Below are 16,413 nucleotides of genomic sequence, written 5' to 3'. Positions count from 1 at the left end.
TACTGCAAGCCGGCCTCCGCTACAGTGTGACAACCAGCTATGACCGCTGGATACATGATAACAGATTTCACAAAACACTGCTTCAATTCATACACAACACAGGCCTCACAGCACACATATAATACACATATACGCTCCAACAATTATGCCTTAAGGGCAAGCCTTCATCGCAAAAAAAAAGGAACAAAATATTTCGCAACCACCAACTCTTAAAGCCGACCCGCCGTGGTTGCTCAGTGGCTATGGTGTTAGGCTGCTGCGCACGAGGTCACGGGATCGAATCCCGGCCACGGCGGCCGCATTTCGATGGGGGCGAAATGCGAAAACACCCGTGTACTTAGATTTAGGTGCACGTTAAAGAACCCCAGGTGGTCAAAATTTCCGGAGTCCCCCACTACGGCGTGCCTCATAATCAGAAAGTGGTTTTGGCACGTGAAACCCCATAATTTTTTTTTTAACTCTTAAAGCCGAGTTACTACACCCTTGGGCTGAACAAGGTATCGCTTATCGCAAATGGCCAGAAGCGGAACAACGGCAAACGTTTTCGAAGCAACGCAAAAACAAAATGAGCGACGCAAGCATTGTTTACAATACCGTGGCATGAGTCGACGATCTACCTTTGATTTTTGCGTGTATTCTGTAATTTAGTGTCCTGCAGTCTAGTCATGTAGCAGTATTATTTTTACACTGAAACCAGTGCTCTTTTCCTTTTAACGGGTTTTTTGAATGTGTCTACGACGCACAAGCTTTTTAGCAGCTTTTTGATTTATTTTCGCACCAACTTTTGACTTTTAAACAACCATTTATTCCGTCTTTTGGAACTCTAGTCATGCACCAGCCACTCATTCTTTCTTTTTTTCGGAACTCTAAGTTTGACCTTGGCTCCGTCGATATGACGCTCTAGAGATGTTGGAAGACTAATCGTAAAGTATATTTAATGGCAATTAGTGGTATGTTGTTTAAATGTGATTATAGTGTTCCATGATAGGTGTCTTTCTTTAATTAGTCAGTACAAGCGTGGTACCTAATTATACCTAAACATATTCTTGCTGCAAACATATGCTTTGTGCGTTACACTATTAAATATTCGATTACATATTCAGTAGTTTCTATTCATAATCGATTCATATTCGATAAGGTTTATGTTCACCTCCGTTAACTAAATAGGTACAAAAATGTGAAACGTGACAGGAATTAAAAAGACGAGCGGTTCTATTACAATATAAAGTTAATCAATGACTAGTTGTAACTTTTCTAACAAGTGCAAATTTCACATTGTGTTAGAATCATTATTTGTGTGTCCACAATCGTGGAAACAGCCATTCGATTAGAAGGTGGTTAAGGCGCATAATAAGACGAGGAATACAAGACACATAAGTAGCGCACTTGTTCCTGACTTTTCTTACGTCTTCATCTTATTTTGCACATCAACCTACATGGATTTATGTATAACTAGGCGGACAGGAGACGTTACTATAAAGGCTGTGTTCTAATTCTGGCCAGCAGTGTAGAAGATACTTCACATTGACAGCTAAGAAGATGACTTCAAGCTCTAGTAACGGAAGGCGTTGATTATTATTGCTGTTTTTTTGTACTTGAACACTCATGAAAAAGAAAACATTGCTTGCACTTTGCACGTAAAGAAACGTGAGTGCGTTTCCCTGTGAAGAAATAATGGTCCCGGAAAGTTTGCAAGCCTTCTGCTCAGCCGCCATTATGTTTGGACAGCAAAGCAGCCTGCACAATTGTTTACTTCGTTTCTGTCTTCGTGAAGCTTTTACATTGCCGACTTCTTAGGAATTGGAAATAGTCTTAGTAGGCCAAATGTCCGCTTTGATTTAGGCGCCTACAGCAAGTATCGGAATACAGACCAACAAGCCACTTGTACGCTGTCCCCTTCAGCTTTGAGACAACAATGTGGGATGTGTTTACCGCGATGAACTTACCGATGCACGTGGCAATGGGACTGCAGCCTCCATTGTTTACGTTGCAAGCACCCACGTAATTGCAACTCACACCATCACCAACGTATCCTGCGTGTAAGATAGCAATGTCAAGAGTATAAGGGCAAAGCGAATAAAGACGTGACGGGGGGTTTTAACTTAACTCACGGAATTTAACGCACAGGAATGCGAACTTTTATGCTCATGGGCAACAAGTAATTATATCGTGACTGAGTCATTTTTGTATGTTGGTAAAGTTTCTTGTTTCTTTTTCTGTTTAGGTTTTGTTAGAGGGGCCCTGAAGCAGTTCTTGGTCAAAGTAAAAAAAAAAACGCTGCCAACCAATTACCGAGGCTTCTGTTAACATGTGCGCCAAATATTATTGCACTGCATGCAATATGGAATCTAGTCTCCCGTCAAAGCAGTGAACAGTCGCTTGGTGTCGCATCCGCAGTATAGTCATTGAAAGCAGTTGGCCGGTCAGCGCCATTGGCCGATTTCGTGATCGCGACATGATCTTCGGTAATATGCAAACGATAATTGCGTGCTACGTAAATGGAGAATATGTGTGGCTGCTATCTCAAAAAGGCGTAAAAATTTTTTTACCTTTGCATTGCGCGTAGATGCGAGTCTGCTGCGCATGGCTTTCGAGATGGCAGCTACGTGCTACGTAGCGCAGTCCACCGCGGCGGCCACAATGTGACGCAGCGAGCCCGTTCACCGACGCCGCACTCAATGTTTGGGCGGGGCTTTGCCCTATTGGCTTGTCCGCTGTGTAGCTTCCGGTCGGTTAGCGGGGATGAAAAGCGTGAGGAAGCCGCGTATTGGTGCGATAACCCTACTTATAGTTGAAGGATTCGAAAGCTTTTTTGCTGCGTGAGATTTGTGGGATGACGTACTTTAATAGTGAGGCCATTCTAGGATTAGTTACAACAGTTGGTTTCGGACCGGTAAGTAGCCTGTTGGCTATCGGTCCACTTATTAGGTACGTATTTCTTGGCGTAGAAATAATAATGCTAATTGTCTGATTGATTGAGTTGTTGAATAATCGATTGATCGAATGAGTGATTGACGTGCAGAAGTACTGCGCCAGAGTGACGCGCTTTTGATAATGAATGGAAAGTAAGCTCTGTGATACTGTCTTCAAAATCGTCCCAAATCGTCCCAAATCTCCAAATCGGCATCGCAAATCACAATACATTTGTTTTCCTTACAAAAACAAAGCTGAATTTTTATTGTATGCAGTTTTACTCTCACTAAAATTATTGTTCATTACTCTGGGGAACACCTGCAGCATCCAGCAATTGAAAACATGTTTACCACAAAGGAAAATGCTTCGTGTTGTTGCCAACTTGATATTTAGCGCCAGTACCCTTGCCATACGTTTGCAATACGCAATTGTACATAGAATACACAGGAAGTTTCAGTATACGTCCGCATGATTTGATAAAAAACACACAAGCACGGAAGGAGTCATATCTGTTTAACCTAGCGAAAATTTCGTTGCACAAAACACTGTCAAATGCGACAAATGAACGTAAATACATTGCCTCATTGCAGAACAAAATATGGTTCCCAGACACTCAAATACATGTTACCTAAATTTCTGAATACGGTAGAACATGAACCAATAGCATCCATGTATTTTTTTAATGGTCCGTGGCAAATATTTGTAGAGTAGAACATGATTACAGTGTTACTCTTTTCTGTTGCACTGACGTCCTTCTTGTTGAACATACTCTAGTATATTTACATGTTGCATGAACGGTGACATCTCTTCTCTCGTTTAAAAACATGAATATAGCCAACTATTTGATTGTATCATAGCCTTTCACAGCATATCTCGCCAGCTGCTCGTACTAGTAGTCGTTCATCGATTTTCCTTGTCTTGTTTCTGCACAAATATTTAAGCAGTGTCGTACTATTATGCCGCTATATTAAGCGATATTGGTATCAGTTAGGCTTATCTAACTCATTTATATTTATAAACGAGACAAGAAATCGAAGTGAGAGTCTCGACTTTGTTAAACATAAAGCCAGCAGACAAAGCCAAGGAAAGCATCGAGGAAATTACTGCGGTTTAAATTGAAACCTTGACTAACACTCCTAGGGCTAGAGCTACAAAACATAAATACCCAAGTTAGTGGACGAATTCATAGCCGTCGCCGTAGCAGAATTGGCAGTGCAACGCACGCGTAATGCGAAGTCGGGCGATTGTTACCCACCTGCAGCAAGCTGTTTTTTTCCGTCCACATTCATTTCCATTAATTTATCATTTCTTTAATTCTATTAGCAAGTACAAGTAATTTCCCCCCATGTTGTCCTCGGCGTCCTTGTTTGTTGGCTTCTTATGATTGATAAAAATCGGGCCCCTCAGTTAGCCCCCTTTATCCTCATTCAAGAAAGGAGCTGAGCTATTCACGGCAAGAATGGAAGGACGCTACGACAAGAAAAAAATAAAAAGGTGAGACGTTGCAAGGAAGTCAGTAGCATAGAGACAGTTTATCAACGTCACGACCGCCACTAACCTGGTGGGCAAGGGCCACAGAAGCGAGAGCCAACAGTGTTGAAGCAGTCTACGCGAGGATTTTGGGAACAACCGCCATTGTTGAAGAGGCACTCGTCGATGTCAGAGCAGGTGTAGCCATCTCCCGAGTAACCTGGAAAATAGATGTAGAAGGGTAACACAGGCGAAATGCCTGTTTCAAAAAGAGCAAGGCAGGCATCATATCAGACGCAGTGCTAGCCTAGGAGACGTCTGAAAAGGCCCTATACAGGAATGTCCAGCTAAGCCGGATTGGTAAATAAGCCGTCTGGAATACTGTGCGAGCACCACATTTATTTATTTAGTTATTTATTTATTTATTTATTTATTTATTTATTTGATCATACTGCTAGCCCCATATCTGAGGCTGTTGTAGGAAAGGGCCAGGATGCATATTCAAGAGAACACAGTTCAAGTTGGCGCGGACATAAATGAGTTGAACAAGACAGCACGTACGCGCCATATATTCATTTTACAAACGCTATAAAAGGATGACGAAAACAGTATCACCGACATGTTGGATGGTTCAGCACACGAAAGAAGCACAAAGAAACTGTAGATACACTGGATATTCATTGCGCAAGAAATAAGACTCGGCAGAAATAATGGGGGAATCATGACCAAAAAAAGAAAGAAAAAATTCAGTGTGCAGGAAAAAGAAGAAACTGATGAGTGAATCAGAACGACTTTGTACAACACAGCGCGTCTGCGTCCAGGTCGTAACTACAAAACATTGTTTGATATCTTGACGATGAAAGCTTCGAGCGATGTGCAGTTGACAAACTGTTCCATTCACGGAATGCATGTCGAAAAAGGGAGTACCTAAATATGTTGTTGTGAAATCTGTATTCTGTTAAGTCCTTAATGTGTTTTGTTGTGGAACTACGTGTACCTATCTGCAGTAAGTAGTTACTCGCAGTGATTTTCATGCAGCCATCAAGACGAAGGAAAATAAATTGAATACGAAGTAGTACGGGTCGATTTTGTATATTGGGAAGTTCGGCCTATCTTTATAGTTCTGTAGAGGAGTCAAGACGACGCTCTCCAATTTCGCTATGTACATTTTACGGAAAAGAAACCAACATACTATTCCATAAACCAGTATAGAGCGAACGAGTGACAGGTATGCTAAGCGTTTAGTATCTACTGATGCGGATCTAAGCGAGCATTTTAGCGAGTACAGAGCCGTCAGTGCTTTAGTAAGAATATGTGTTACCTGTTTGTCCCATTTAAGATCTGATGAAATTAAGACGCCTAAATATTTATACTCTTCTCCGTTCTTCCAGATAATATGGGAAGTTCATGGCCTCTCTTTTATTCGTCACTGTCATACAAACATATTTTTCCGTGTTACTCACCATCTTCTATGCTTGACACCATTGCGTTAATTTTGAAGTGCACTGTTTAAGATTATATTGTCTTCACGGCATGTTATTTCCTTGTAGATAAAGCAGTCCTCCGCAAGAATTCTTACAGTGGCGTTAGTATTGATGTGTAAATAATTTGTGAAAAGAAAGCGGATAGAAGTTAAAATGGCACCTTATGAGACGCCAGACAGAACATCGCCGAAATCGGGAGTGGTCTTTGTAACATACATATTGACGTCGACTTGCTAGATAACTTCTTATATACTTTGCGATGTTATCACCGAGGTAGTAAATCAGTTTCTGAAGTAGCTTAGGATGGGAAACTCGATGGAACGCTTTGGATAGGTCCAGGAATATCATGTTGGTGTGACTATATCTGTCCATTGTAAGCGCAAGTCGTGGATTGTGTCAAAAGGTTGAGTAGTCGTACATGAACCTTTTCTAAAGCCATGCTGATTAGGGACAATGAAATTACTTTTTCTACACATGATACTATGTGTTTCAGGATTAGATGTTGGAGGATGTTGCCGGCCGTACAAGTAAGCAGGATTAGTCGATAATCTGATGAGCTGGTAAGGCTGTCGGATTTATGTATAAGGATTACCCTAACACTTTTCCCTTTCTTCCATTTATTATGAGTATCGTCTCAGTAAGCGAGAATATGTGCAAATGTAACATAATATGGGTTTGAATTTTCCTCGCTAGCTCCTTGTAACATCGCGTTGTTTGTACACAGTCTGCTCGAGAACAATTATTACGTTATGCGTAAATTAACACTACCTTGTACTTTGACATTTAAATATTCAAGCTAGCGCGTTTTGGCAGCTTTAGAAAAAAAAAAAACGACTCAAACGTTCAAGTATACTCGGCCGTCGGTCCCGTTATAAGAAGGCACAGCTGTTTAGGTTGTGGCGCGAAATTCAATTTTCTCTGTGATACTCTGCGCTAACAAACAACCCTCATTTTTCCAAATGAACTAAATAGAACCTAAAAAAATGTAACTGGAAATGGGTGACAGATTCAGTTGGGCGGTGCTCCCTTCCTGCTGCAGGTGTATAACGTGATGTACAACAAACAGCATTGAGATTTACATGCAAAAAAAAAAACTTTTTAAAGCTAACTAACGTGTAGCATTCCTTTGTAATAACGATATCTCATAACTATGCCAAACAGCCTGTGTAATAAACGCCCGTCGTTTCTGTCAGTATTCAAGAGCCCAATTAACGAAGTTTTCTTTCGCAGCTGCTGCTTTTCATTGGCCCTCTGCCACCGCCAACATCTCGTAAGAACAGCGTACGAACCTTTTGTTAGTACGTGCAGAGCATCTCCTGCTTTATTTACCTCTACAAAATTTCCTGCATAAATTTCTCGTCCGTTATGCATTTCTTATAGCGTAGGGTTGTTGCAAGTGTCATCATCATCATCATCATCATCATCATCATTATCATCCTTTAGGTCCACTGCATGGCGAAGGCCTCTCCCTGCGTTCTCTAATTACCCTGTCCTGCGCCAACCGATTCGAACTAACGCCCGCGAATTATTTAATTTCTTCGCAAGTGTTACTGATATCACACGTTCAATTCATTTAAATGATAACAAGAGGTGCCACGTCAGTCTGGCATTCTGGGATATATCATTGTACATTCTGGCACAGAGACCCGTAACTTCTACACAAGACCTAGTGAGGTCCCTACCAGAGTTGTGGAGTGACAAGTGCAAAGTTGGAATAATTTCGCAATCATGCCTCAATTTTAAACCCCTGGAATGGAATCGGGATGGAATGATGGGACCACGCGCGTAGACGGAATGGGATTGCAATTTAAGCCCGTGATTCCGGAGTGGAATTTGAATGGAATGAGCACAAAAAACTACACATACATTGCGTTTGCAATTTAGAGTGAACTAGACTTGGCGAGTACATTTTATTCCCATACCGGTTTTTTTAGCGGCCACCTGTAGGTGAGTACTTCTGCCGCTGTGATTAAAAACAGCACGCCATCACGTGCACAATCTCTGGCTACCCGGAAAGCTCTCTCGTTACAAGGTTGAATTACGTCTAAGGCGATCAACTTCTAGCTATTGTGAATTATTCGGTTGGCAAAAGCACGTGTAACGTACGTCACAGAGATGGAGGCCAAGAATGACGTCACGAATGGCAGCACCCTGCGTGAGTCCACGGTAATTCGGAAAGCGCCCAAAGCTGTTCAGCCTCATGTCGAAAACATCCAGATAGCACAATAGGGAGAACAGAAAATTATTAGAAAAATGTGGTAGCTGTTATTATGCCAGTAGATGTGATAAAAGAACCCTTCCAAAACATATATGGTTTCCGTAATCTTAGATTAACGAAAACATGCCTAAACAGGATAAACGTAATTTGAACACTGAAGGTATCAATCGTTATAAACCATTTCTGTGTCAAGCTTTTAAAGATGCCTAGGGAGTGACTGCGCCTTTTTGCTCGGTGTCCTTACAGAGAAGTGCTCCAGAGGAGGGTACCGCGTGAGAGGCTGTCCCCACAAGTTGACATGTCTACAGCTTAATATATTTTATGTTCAGGTAACCTATTCGCGACTTCTAACCAACCCAGCTGACACGTTTCTAGACGCCATTTCACAGGCCAGATAATAAAGTTTAGGTAATAACACATCATTGTTTTTGTTCAGTCCTATTACACGTACAATTGTCAATCGTGCATGTGTTTATGGAATAAGATGTTCTCTTTAGTATAGGTACCAGGCGTGTGCTCTACCATCCAATGGTTTGCCTAGCGCTTCTTTTGAGGGTTCACGGTGGTTTTCACAGCACATAAGCCGCGAACGTTTACCGAAACCGAAATCTGCTCAGTAGTATCAGTAGATATCGAAGAGAGCTAGTAGAGCCAACAAAGCGCTGCAAAGATATTAGGTCCCAAAGCATGTTTCTTTTGTCGTAAAACTCTAAACGTAACAGTACTCGTAACGTTTTTAACACTTCAAAAATACGTGTTCACTTGGCAAAGACAGGAAAGCACAAGTAGTCCACAACTATAGAAAAAGCGATCATTTAATGGAATTGGACGAGTGGAATGGATCAGCTCAGACATTTCAGGAATGTGAATGGTCCGACTCTCTCCATGCCGAGGAGATAAAAGGAAAGCAATTACAGTTGGTCCTCAGTGCCCGCAATGGAGTGAGAATAGGCGCCGAACTCCGCTACTCTGGGCTCTGCAACTAGTTTATTTCCCAAAGCGAAGTTGCGCATTTTTTGCCCACTCTGACAGCGCGAGTTTCACATTCTTCTCGGCCAGCAGATTCCGTACGGCGGCAAGCCGAAGCATATTTCAAGTGCGGCTGTCGTCACATTTTGGAAGGTTATCAAATCACGTTGAGCTTACCACTCGGGCAGGGTCCGCATCCAAATCCACCTGGATAGTTGATGCAGGCCACCGGTGGGTTTCTCGAGCAGAAGTGGTGGCCCGTGCTACACTCGTCCACGTCCACGGAACACGACGGCTGGCCGAAGCCTTTGGTCCAGCCTTGTTCGCACAGGCACATGTACGGTGGCTGCGGACAGACGACGCGCCGAAAACAAGCGTAACGCCCCTTGCTCGTTGCCTTGCGCCGCGCGGCGAGACATGTTGAAGTGCCATATCTACTTGTGCGGGATTTTATAAGGAAGTGCGATATCCAAACAGGGATAAACTATGCGAGTTGGAACGTGTTCTCTCTAAAATTTGGGCTCGAACAATAAACAAGGGCGGAACGATGACAACACGAGAAGAGCATGAGTTGCTAGTGAGCGCTCGTATCGTGTGGTTTCGCTTTTGTAGTATTTTATATTTCTTTTTGCGGAAATTCCAACACGACTACAACTAATTTTTTCGAGTTATGCAAGGTCAATTGCAACGTAAATACAGTGCTATGGGAGGAAGTTGTTTGCCTGAGAGCTTGTATATGCGAATGTTCTCGACGTTAATAGGGGATTTCGGCTGCTCCTGGCACGTGCTGCAGTTTACGAAATGCCGAACAACGCACACAAAGACGGCAGCAGCACACAGCAGCAGAACTGGTAGCGACGTCTTCTGTCGTTTTGCTGAGCCAGAGTGTGCCATTAACCTATATTTTTATTCGCTGTTGCGTGGCTGCTGCCACTGAAAGAATAGGAAAGAGCAGCTGTATGCTATAGGGATCATGTTGCTGTGGACGCTTCCAGGCCAGAAACCAAGTAGCAACACCTCCGCCTTTGGCAGCTATTTGTCATGGCACTTGTTTTAGCAGAGGCGGACGTAATAAAAAAAAACTTATGCGGTAGATATCGCAATTCCTTTACAACACCTGACTTTTTCGGACGCTACTCGCATACCGAACGTATAAATCAATCTACAGGTAAGACTAGCAAGAGACTGCTTGAAGGTAAGTGGCACGGAGAAAGTAAAGCGGAATTTGTATTTTCATTTAGGCAATTCGTCCAAAACGTCGTATACAGTGAGCAATATACACAGGAAGGTTGAAGGAATGAGCTTCCTGCCACTAGCCAGTTTGAAAAGAAATGATCATATTATCGTTATCCTTATCAATAGATGCTGTCGGGGCATGAATGAAGTTTAAAGAGGCCCTGAACCACTTTATTTCGAAGCCTCTAAGACGGGTTGGAACGATTGTAGTACCTCCTAGAAATATATCACCAAAAATTTTTTTCGAAAACACCTAGTACAGAGCGTAGATACTGCGAACGCAGTATCTGCCTATTTATTTCAACATCCTCTGTTGCGAAGAAGCGGGAACACGCTGGTGACGAAAGAGTGGCAGTGCCCAGCCTATGGAGTCAGGGCGAGAGCGCTGGCCGCGGCAACCCGCGGACGCCGCGATACTTTTCCTGAGAGAGCGCGGGCAAAAATAAATTGTAAGCGCAGTGCGAACTTCTTTTCATCTAGGGTGCTTCCGACCATAAAAAATAAGCTAATGTATGCTAAAAACCCGCAGACAGCCCTATCCTTCTAAAATTCCCCTTTATAACCTGTGTAGTCAGCAGACTATTGTGCGGAAAGTAAGGCCCGCTACGCAGCAGACAATGCTGCGCGCAGTCTCATGGTACACGGCAGGGCTACAGTGCACGCTCGGGAGCTCCAGTCTGGCTGTGCTAAGAAGCGCGGACTGGCTTGGTCCGGCAAGAATACTAGGCGAAACCAAATTTTGACGCTCTATCAATAGTCAAACACAAATCACGTCTAGCCAAGAGCTGCCGGGATTGAGCGAGCGCAATCGTGTGTCTCTTGTACGAGTAGATGCTTACCGCCATTCCTCACGAGGGCCGAAAGCCCCAACGTATGGGCGGTCTGGGCTAAATTTCGTGGAGTTCGGGGCAAGTTTAGTATCGAAGGCTAATAGCAGTTAGCGAGAAGCGACGGCTGCGACACCTCGATAACCGGTGTGTCCAAAGTTACATTCCTGCTTGTGCGGGCGCTGCAGAGCGTTAGCAGACGACAGTCTGCTTCTACGGTAAGTGTGTATTTCGTGTCGAGTAAGCGCAGATTTTCGCTTACTTCGTCTGGCTTTGCTCCCTAAATCAGCTATTATGGACATCATCGGCTGGAAGAAGCGCACCGACCGAATAAATGCTTCTTGATTTATGGTAACTGTTGGCCAGTGGCAGCCCTCTATGATAATCTACCAGCTGACGTCAAGAGACAGCTGCCGCCAGCTCTGAAACTGCAGCGAGGAGAAGGCCTCTTTGAAAAGAGATTTTAAAAAAAAGTTAGCCCCAAGCTCTGCTTGTGAGCATCACGCGCTATCTATCTATCTATCTATCTATCTATCTATCTATCTATCTATCTATCTATCTATCTATCTATCTATCTATCTATCTATCTATCTATCTATCTATCTATCTATCTATCTATCTATCTATCTATCTATCTATCTATCTATCTATCTATCTATCTATCTATCTATCTATCTATCTATCTATCTATCTATCTATCTATCTATCTATCTATCTATCTATCTATCTATCTATCTATCTATCTATCTATCTATCTATCTATCTATCTATCTATCTATCTATCTATCTATCTATCTATCTATCTATCTATCTATCTATCTATCTATCTATCTATCTATCTGTCTATCTATCTATCTATCTATCTATCTATCTATCTATCTATCTATCCGGCAGGCCCTAGATGCCTAATACATTCGGAAGGAGCGCTTTCGGCAACTGAGAAGTCACGCTTAAAAAAAGGCAGCTCACGTCGTTCGTCCGTGGCAGGCTGACGCAGGTGCCGTGGTCGCAGAGCGCGCTCGAACTCGTTGTGGTGCAGCTGTCCTGACTCTCCGTGCAGCGAGCCCCGTAAAATCCCCGCGCGCACTCGCAACTGCGACGAGAGGTGAACACGAGGAAAGAAACGGAAGCATGAGGAACACACTTTTGATTACGGTGCAAGGCGCTACCTAAAGCTCTTTTTACACATGCAAGATGCACTTGTAGTTGGCGATATTGCAACGGAAACTGTGACACGACCTTCACATATTGGTGAGCTTCTCTGTCCGTAATTACGAGCTTTTCTATCCGCAATCACGAGAAAGTGGTTCGAGGGTTGCGAAAAAGCTCGCACGCTGATTTCCGCAGTGCGTGAAATGTGCGATCGGAGCACCGAATGCTGCGACTGAAGTTACTGGTCTGACGCCCCACGCTCATCGTAACCAGCGGTCTACTACTCAATGTAGAAAAACGCGAAAGTGGTTACGCTATGTCGGTGATTGCAAATTATTTAAAATTATTTTTATTTTAACAGCAGCGGCGCTTACTACGGGCGGTATTCTCGGAAGATAACTTTCAGCGATATTAACCCTTTCGCGAATTGTAGTACACGTCGCGTTGGATGACTTAAACGATTTCGCTCAACCAGCCAAACAGCTCAACGGTTTTTCTGAACCATGCACAAAGCATGCACTGAAAGTGATATCTCCAAAAGTTATCCTCCATGAATACGTCTCCAGGATGGTTCCTGCTGCTGCATTTCGAGTGGCAATTTATTTATTTTTCTGCTTTACCTTTATTTCTTTTGAATGCAAATTTGCGGTCTCCTTTTCACGGCGTCGACTGCTCACAAAACCTTCGCTTGTGTCCATTGTGCACGGAACATGTTTTTTGGTGGACAAGAGCCTCTTGCCTCGTGGACAAAAGCCTCGCGCAAGCCCCTTGCACCCTAATTCTTACATACTTATCTATCTACCCAACTAATTAGTAAAATAAAATAACTGAACCAAAGTATTACCTAAAGTGACCACTAACAATATTTACTGATTTACAGAAGAGGTTAACCTTCAGCTGGTCATTATAGGTGAACAGCTGCTGAAATAAACTTTAGAGCGCCGAGTTTGAAGACGTCGTTCGCCCATAATTAAGAACACAACTGACCAAGAAGCCATGGATGCACTGCGTGATTCTTCGTGTGACCTGGGCAGGGTAGGCTGCCTGAAAAGCTCTAAGCTGAGCCTCAAAGTCACAAGCAAGTTGAGTGCCTGGGCTCAAGGGGCTGGTCGTACGCAAGAGAAGACAGCTAGCTCGCAAACTGTTGAAGCGACGCAGGCGACAATTAACGAAGGCCAGGGACGACCAGTGCTTACGAGCAAACAGCTTCGCAAATTCACTGCTACACTTCATTGTGGCTTCCTCGTCCCGAACACTTTTGCAAGGGCCTGTGCAACTAGGCGTCATTTGGCGCCTCCGGAAGGTGACGTAGGTACGCTTACCGGTAGCTTCCGGGCGTGTTTATGCACCGGGCGTTGTTCTGGCAGCCGAGATCACTTCCGGCATAGTGGGAGCACTCGTCCACGTCCTCTTCACACCGGGTCCCCTTCGAGGCAGACAATCCACCGCATCAGGATCCGTACAGCCACTAAACTCTCTCCTTCGTAAGCGCCGTTCATTAGTGAACATCACCGCGACGATGATCGCATTGCCTCGCTATAATTTAATGGCGGGCGACCGAATGCCACTACAGTAAAGAAGTGCTCTTACGGAAGAAAAGTTTCGTCAGAATAGCCGGAAAAATATGGCAGTTCTGAATAGTTGTAAACAATAATAATAATAGTCAATAGGTTAATCAATCACTTCATAAGCTATTTACGTGCCCAAACACTGGAGTATCGGTGCTGGTGCACAGAAAACCCTGAAAAAGTACAAATGTAAAACAACTACGGCCATAAATTATGGGATTAAAAATAAATGAAAAAGCAAAAGAAAAGGAAATGAATAAACAGCTACTTAACGAGCAACAGTACATCGATAGACGGAGAACATTTACGGACGAAAAGAGAAATTATGAGAAGACAAGAGAGGAGTGCAGTTAGGAAGAAGGCTGAAGAGAAAGTGCGAACCTTGGAGCAAAAAGAAGGCAACACGTTTTAAATACACCAACTTGGAGAAAATCGCAGTCGTACAGACTTTGCCTTCTGGGGAGAGGTAAGCGTCTGCTGAAAGACGGATGAATGAGGCAGGTCGGTTTTCCCTGGTATAGTCTTCTACGGAACCCGCAGTGAAATAGGAGCTAGTAGATCCGAACATGTAATAGTTCCATGAAAGATATTGCACAAAAAGAGGGCGTCAGTACGACTACATCCGCATCTAAGTGGTTGAAGTGTAGGATGATAAGACTTCAAAACTTGTCGAATGCTTCGTCGAATGCTTTTCAAAAAAGAAAGAAATTAAATACAAAGTGTCGATTATTTTGTGTCCTTCGCTTGACTGACACTTCGGATAAACGAGGCACACATATCTTTGCCCCTTCGACTTGAGTTTAAGCAGAGCTTAGTGCCCTTTTATCTGCCGAAGCAAGGCCATATAAAATGAATTACACTGTTTCTTGTCTCTTTTGCATTCCTATGTTTTAGTTCATACACGTTGGTACTGTTGTGGTACACATGGGTGGTCGTTTGAGGGTGCTGTGGCGGTGCTGCGCAGATAGTGAAACAGAGCGTCAGCGCTAGATTGCGAACACAACCATGTATGACGGGGGTTAACATAACGCGAAGGACAGGACCAAATCAGAGATGGCGCACGCAGCGCTGACTGACAACCACTATTTATTGCATATTAAATTAAAGAAGTGTCGTCAAATGAAGTTAACAATGTACTAACGATGTAACGAAGTACTCGATAAACGAAACATCGCTCAATCCCGTCTCAGGGCAGCACTGAACTGTTTTTGTCATCATCAAATGACAAGTACCTTACGGCACCGAGTGCCTCGGCTACAAGATGCTGACTATCTGACAACGTTGTTAACCTCCATAGCGGAACTGGTGCTATTCACTATGAGATGGCAAAAAGACAGGACAAGTAGGATCCAAAAGATCTACTATATTTTATTATGGCTGCAATTCCACAAGTGCAGGACGTTTCCCATAGGCTAAAGAAAGATCGCAGGAAAAAATTGGAATAACAGTTGTATTCACTTAATGCACTAAACTTACCGCTTTTTGCCGAAGAGTGAACAAAGAGGGTTCTAAAAAGCGCGAATGTGATAAGAATCATTCACGATCTTTCATAAACTGCACGTGTAAATTCGTATATAACATGCTGCTTTCATGCGGGTGCTGCTGCATAAGGCAAACTAGCCACTGTAGTAATGACCGTTTACGAGAACACGTCTGGCCTCTCAGGGGTTCAGTCGCAAGCCACCTAGCAAATCACTGCGTAAACTGTGGCCGTATATCACATCCTAAAAAATTTACGCTCCAGGGACGCAACTTAGAGCAACTTGCTCGTGAAATACGTGGAACTTTCTAAATACACGAACGTGGTGATTCAGGTGTAAGCCTGCCCTCTGTATAGTGAAATGCACTACTTATCAAATGTATGATAAACTGCAGATGAAAATGGCATGCCATATATACATTTTGTACCACTGCGCTGTTTTTACCCTCTTCGTCATGAACCAACCAGACCAATTCAGCACACTCCTACAACCATGTATGGAAGTCGTGATACTGCTTCGCTATTATCAGTGGAACCCGATTATGCTAACAGTAACGTTTAGTTGCTCTTTTACATGAAATATGCAGCGCTGCCAGAGTGCTCTCTAACTACTACCCATGTATATCAATAATTAACTTAAAGGAAACGGGTGTAATAATAAATATATGATTTCTTGCACTGTCATTAGAAGGCCCTGTAACTAACACGCTGACCTAATAGGTCTTCAGGTAATGTTCTTAACAAGTATAGCTGGCTTATATATGTCGACCTTGTCTATACTAGCAATGGCATAGTATAGCTGGTGATGGTGGCTTATGCAAAACGGAACGAGAGGCACACACGTTCGCATACCTCCCATGACGGCGGACAGAGGCAAGTGTACGCGTTGAAACGACCGATGCACGTTCCCCCATGGCTGCACGGATTCGATCGGCAGGGATCTTGGTTCAGCCCCTGTGAAGTGAACGGATCTTGCTTCAAGATGTGTGCAATGAGCAGCCAAACGTACGCAGTTTTTCAGCGTGTCATTCTGAAAACGTCTATTTGTGAGGCAGAAAACAAAAGAAGTGTCTATATAGTGCTGACACGGCAAAAC

General features: G+C 43.4%; 1 protein-coding gene across 2 annotated transcripts in view; it reads right to left on the bottom strand.

Annotated features, from left to right (window-relative positions):
• LOC135919878 (cubilin-like) overlaps positions 1-16,413 on the bottom strand; it is a 230,672-nt gene that overhangs the window by 195,011 nt on the left and 19,248 nt on the right. For both annotated transcript variants that reach the window (XM_065453869.2, XM_065453871.2), the window contains exons 7-12: positions 16,170-16,271; positions 13,592-13,695; positions 12,087-12,210; positions 9,232-9,400; positions 4,472-4,603; positions 1,947-2,033 (exon numbers count right to left, since the gene is read on the bottom strand). In XM_065453869.2, coding sequence (XP_065309941.2) covers positions 1,947-2,033; positions 4,472-4,603; positions 9,232-9,400; positions 12,087-12,210; positions 13,592-13,695; positions 16,170-16,271 — 718 coding nt within the window. The remainder of the gene's footprint in view (positions 1-1,946; positions 2,034-4,471; positions 4,604-9,231; positions 9,401-12,086; positions 12,211-13,591; positions 13,696-16,169; positions 16,272-16,413) is intronic.

The sequence above is a fragment of the Dermacentor albipictus genome, chromosome 4 (assembly GCF_038994185.2).
Source record: "Dermacentor albipictus isolate Rhodes 1998 colony chromosome 4, USDA_Dalb.pri_finalv2, whole genome shotgun sequence".
In the NCBI taxonomy this organism is placed as follows: domain Eukaryota; kingdom Metazoa; phylum Arthropoda; class Arachnida; order Ixodida; family Ixodidae; genus Dermacentor; species Dermacentor albipictus.
Note: the sequence above shows the minus strand (reverse complement) of the source record. Positions and strands in the feature narration are given on the sequence as shown.